Source organism: Thermobia domestica, chromosome 7 (assembly GCF_964235325.1).
Source record: "Thermobia domestica chromosome 7, izTheDome1.hap1.1, whole genome shotgun sequence".
NCBI lineage: Eukaryota > Metazoa > Arthropoda > Insecta > Zygentoma > Lepismatidae > Thermobia > Thermobia domestica.
Genome location: NC_137460.1, coordinates 279,966,285 through 279,971,919, shown reverse-complemented (window position 1 = coordinate 279,971,919; position 5,635 = coordinate 279,966,285). Strand labels below are relative to the sequence as shown.

At 32.9% G+C, this 5,635-nt stretch overlaps 1 protein-coding gene across 1 annotated transcript; it reads right to left on the bottom strand.

Moving 5' to 3' along the window:
• Nucleotides 1-216: 216 nt before the first annotated feature.
• On the bottom strand, nucleotides 217-588 carry LOC145689757 (uncharacterized protein HI_1418-like). Its single transcript, XM_081763956.1, has one exon. It carries the CDS (start codon nucleotides 586-588, stop codon nucleotides 217-219), a length of 372 nt encoding a protein of 123 aa, XP_081620082.1.
• Between the last annotated feature and the right edge of the window lie 5,047 nt (nucleotides 589-5,635).

Below are 5,635 nucleotides of genomic sequence, written 5' to 3'. Positions count from 1 at the left end.
CCCATCTTTACAAAGTTTAGTTGCGTTCATGAACCCGTTGCGGTAATCGTCGCTCTTAATCATGATAACGACAAAGTCACCGTAAAGAGCCTTGTGGAACTCTATACCATCTTTTGACTTGATGAATTGAAACGCCGTGTCAGTGATGTCTATGGCTATGATGTCTTTAATAAGTGAGTCCATGGTGAACGTATTGGTTTTGTTAGTTTGCTGTGTTCATTTTTCGTTGGGTTGATCTAGTTTGTATTGACCTGTTCGTCTGATTGATGGTAGTACTTCGGTTTCGGTTGTTATCCATCTCTTAAACTCTTTAGCTTTGGGCTTCTTTGATGATAACACTAAGGAATACAGACCAGATTCGTTGATGAAGATTGTATGAGGCTGTGAATTGACAGGTAGCGTTTCCTGCACAACCCCCTTTAGATGTGACAGTTGTGTTTTATCATCTTCGTCTATGTGTTTAGTCAGTGCTTGTTTTGTATCTGTATACTCTAAAATTGTGGCAACGTCTTTACCTTTGAACCATACATTGCCTTCTTCGTCTGATAGTGTTAACAACTCTTGATCGTCAAGCTTAAATATCGACATCTTTCAGGATGTTTCTATGTGGGGCTTTGTGCTTCATTTTTCAGTAACAGTTCAGTTCATAGTCTATTGATGATGTGAGTTATTCTTCATCGCTACGGTCTTGGACACTGTCTTCAACTTGATTAAGCTTGTCCTTGTGAACTTTAAGCATCTCCATCATTAGGTCTGACAATTCTAGTTGTTCTTCAGTTAGATTCTTTTTGATTACGACAAGTCTATGGATCTTGTCTGGGTTTTCTGTGTATGGCGCTGCAATGAGTTTGAGTGATGCGACTTGAGTTGTTAGGTCTTTGTTTTGTGATTCTAGTTGGGCAACTTGCTCTTCGTACTTATTGTTTGCTTCTTGTAAGCGGTCTGTCTGTCCTTGGTAGTGTTGGATGAAGCGGTTGGCTATGTAACTGTTGACGATCTTAGAAACATTCAGAGCAAAACATTTTGAAACCCAAGAAGCAATGTGAACTATGAAGTCTGGGTGGTAATATGTGCCTGAGATAAGTTTGTCTTCCGTTGTTTTGTTTTGTGTCATGATGGTGTATTTTGCAACCGGAAAATCTTCCGTTCGGGAGTTTGTTTGTGTTTCTTCGTTAAACGCGTGTATTAGGGCCTTTGAGTCTTTCGTTTTTGACCAATCATGAAGGTCTTTACCACCATCTTTACAAAGTTTAGTTGCGTTCATGAACCCGTTGCGGTAGTCGTCGCTCTTAATCATGATAACGACAAAGTCGCCGTAAAGCATAGCGAAACTAAACTTCTTTATACAAACACAAGACATTTTGGACCTCCGAATGCAGCGGGGCACCTTTTATGATCTTATATTTTTAAGTTGTTCTCTGATCTTAAGCAACGTATCTTTTATATATTCGTTGTCCATTTCACCATTTAGTGTTATTATCATCTCTAACTGTTCTTTAAATGAGTTAATACAAGTGACAATGGTTTTATACTCGTCTTTTCTTTTGCTTATGTTTAACTTAGAAGACAAACCTGTTATTATAGCACTTCCAGTTGCAAGAGACCTTGTTAATATCGAGTAAATTGTTAGAGGTATAAAAATATTAATAAACCCAGTTGTTGCAGAAAGTATAACCGACAGCGTAATCAAAGTGTAGTATGCATATTTAACAATTCGTAGTTTTCTCTTTTTCTTCATTAAACTGTATTCTAACTTTTGAATGACATCTTCTATTAGCTTGATTACTTTCTCTCTTGGAATATCTCTAGGTAAATCAAACTCATTCATTTATTATATAATAAATGGCTAAGGTATTTAAGTTAACGAGTGATACTTCTGTTTTAAAGAATAAACTCCATTACGAATTAGACAACAGTAGCAACTATTTAAGTATAGGACTAGTTGGGTTTTACACTACATATCTAACTCCAAACATAACAACAGAAAAAAACAGTTTCTCATATGGTGATAGACAAGTTTTTATACCAGAAGGACAAAACAGCTTAAACAGTCTTAATGAGTATTTAAAATCTCAGTCAATCAACATAGCATTATCAGAAGATCATTTAAGAAACAGAGTGAAAATAGAAACTGATGATAATGATATTACAATTAGAGGTATAGGTACTGTCCTTAGGTTTAATCCTTTTGAAGTTTTAGAGAAGAACAAAACACATATTGGAAGTAGGTTGCCAAAGTTTCATCCGTTTGATACTATAAATGTTCACTGTAATATAGCAGATGGCATGTTTGTTAAAGATACAGAATACACACATAGAGAAACAGGAACTATAGCATCATTTAAAACCGATGCCGAGTTTAAACATAGTATCATTTACGAGCCTACTTATCCATTATTTTTCCCTATATCCAAAGACAAGTTTGACAATTTTGAGATAAGGATAACAGATGAGAATGATTCCTTAATTGATTTTGGTGGAGCTACAACAACTGTACTTTTACAAACCAAGATTTTCTCTTAAATAAATAGGAAGATGTGTTCTATTAAAGGTTGTATGTTTAGTGTTCCTTACAGTGAATTAAGGATTTAAATATTGATCATGTATTAACCAAGAAACAACTTAACGATAAATTTAAGAAAATTAAAGAAGGTAAAGGAATGGATTTAACTCTAACTACTGCATAAATGAAAAAGATTAAGAAAGAGCATATGGGCGGTTTTATCTTTACAATTCCAGCCATTCTAGCAGCTTTAGGTGCAGTCGGCTCATTAGCAGGTGGTGCAGCAGCGATTACTAAAACGGTACTTGATGCTAAGAAGAATAAACAAGAACTTGAAGAACAAAATAGGCACAATATGGCTATGGAAGAAAAGCAGGGAGCAGGTAAACCAAAGAAGTCAAAAAACTAAAACCATTGACCAACTTCGATATAGAGAGGTTGGCTAAAGAATTAAAGATAAAACGATTTAGAGGTATATTTATGAGTGATGAACTTCCACAAAAACCTTACGTAAATGAGTGTGGTGTAGTTAACCTTGATAAATCAGAAAACATTGGTACTCATTGGATATGCTATAGGAAAGATAACAACATAAAGTACGTGTTCGATTCTTATGGTGGTGTTCCTCCTAAACAACTAGTACAATATCTTGGTGCCGAAAACTTATTTTACAATGACGAACGAATACAAGACTTTAATTCAGTTATATGTGGTCATCTTTGTGTTAAGGTTTTAAATCTTCTAAATCAATGTATTCTTTTAGTGATGTTATGTATATGATTAAAAATGATTAAGTTTAAGTGCTTTTATGGTTTGTATCCATAAAAGTTTTGTTTAAGATAAATATGGAAGCTATACACAATAGATTTTTAGATTATTTTGAGAAGCATGAGGATGAACTCGACGCACTAGATAGATATAATTTTTATCAGTATTTTCAGGATGTTAGCGAGATAGACTTAAAAGATAAAAACAACGTATATAATGTTATTGATTTATGGAAAATGTTAATACCAAAATTTTTGTACACAAAAGAAGAGTTGGAAAAGTTACGCCCAATAACTACCTTAAAGGACTTGTTGTCAAATTATAGCTCTAGGCCATTACAATGCAGTAATTGTGGTAGTAAGTCATTAACAAAAGGAATGAGTAGATACATTTGTGATGATTGTTCTGTAGAGAGTGGTTGGGTTTACAGTACTTGTGAAGAAACGAAAGCTGCTTGCGTACGAAAACCATGGTATGATACTATAAAAAGACTTAAGTTACAGCTGTCTCGTTTGCAAGCTTTACAGTATAGAATTATTCCCGAAGAAGCGCTCAAGGTGTTAAGTGATGAATTTAAAGATACACCAAAAGATTTAATATCAACAAAAGATGTTCTAGAAGTACTAAAGAAAAACAAATACACAAAATATTATGATGATGTCTATTTAATACACTATCACCTTACCGATCAAAAACCATTAAACTTACGACATATGGAAGAAACACTTATAAATGAGTTCGAAAACTTACACGAGGTCTTTAGGAAGCTGTATCCGGAAAGAGCATTGATTATTAACCTAAAATGTGTATTGTACTATCTGTTGAAAAAGCATGATGTTCATGGTGATATTGATTTTAAACACTCACCTAGACAAATAGAGATGTTAAAGAAATGTTTTGAAAAATTAAGATAGGCATTTTCTGTATAATAAATGAGTATGGATATATTTGGTAATGTTAAAGATAGAAAAGATAATGTTGATATTAGTGAAGAAAAATTAAAATTGTTGGAGAATTTAAATGATGTTGTTAGCGTAAGTCAACTTAGGTCAATAGAAGCCCAATTAGAGAACGATAGAAAACGATTTGAAGATACATTAGAAACGTTACAAGGCACATACATAAAGAAAGAAGATTTTCAAAAGATTAGGATGGATACTACTAAATTGATTATGCAGAAAGAAACTGTACCTCTACTATATCGACTAAGAGCTAAAAACGTTAAGGAACCAATCTTTAGAATATTTAATCTCTCTAACGGTTACAAATTTCTGTATAATGGGAAAATAATGCACATGGAATTAAGTTTGGATGAATACTTTCTGGATATATATTTGGGTGATACTTTGATTAAAGAGATACCTTTTGACTTTAAAAAGAACGATATAATTACGATTAAACCAAATAAAAATTCTGCTATGGAAGAAGGGCAATTATTGTTTGCTGTAATGTACATAGAAAGAGAGCTTTCATAAAAACATTTGCTATACAATAAATATGGATATCTTTGGTAATGTTAAAATGACATCAGAGTTAGATAATACAGTTGTGAGAAAAGATGTTACCATGTTAAAAGAAGAGCTTAACTTCATCAAACGGAGTTATGTTATAGAGCTTCCAAGTCGATTGATATCAGAAAATGTTGAAAATCCGTTCTTTTTAATACATAATCTATCTACCGCATACAAATTTCTTTATAAAGGTAGGATAATGCATATAGAATCATCTTATAATACGTATTATATAGATATATATTTAAATGGTTCTCTAGTTGAAACTTTTCCATTACACTTTAATATAAATGATCTATTAGCAGCTAGGCCATCTAAAGATTCTGATCTGAAACATGGTAAATTACTATTGCTTTTTATGCATGTAGAAAGAGAAGATGAAGATAGTGATGATGACGATGAGAATGTTGATAGCCTAAAATTAAACAGCGATAGTTATTGATTTTCTATATAATAAACAGGATGTATTGTGTTAAGTGTAAGAAATCGACAGATACGAAGAAAGATACTATTAGAATTGAGCAAACAAAGAATGGAAGATATCTAAAGAAAGGTATTTGTTCTGCATGCGGTGTTACTAAAACTCAATTCGTTAAAAAGCCTGATTGACTAGAAGAAGTTAAAGGTGTTAGAGAAGACATTATAGAAGAAATTCACAAACCATCTAGAAAAAACTTTGACAGATCAAGTGTGGTTATAAAAGGTATCGATGATCTTTGGCAATCTGATCTTGTAGAAATGGATAGTGGAGTATTAAAAGGTGTTTCCAAATAAAACAAAGGTTATAAGTATTTGCTAACGGTTATAGATGTGTTCTCGAAATACGCGTTTGCTGTTCCTGTTAAAGATAAGA

Excerpts from the sequence above, each read along its gene's own strand:
- LOC145689757 (XM_081763956.1), bottom strand. The coding sequence starts at position 588 with ATGTCGATATTTAAGCTTGACGATCAAGAGTTGTTAACACTATCAGAC.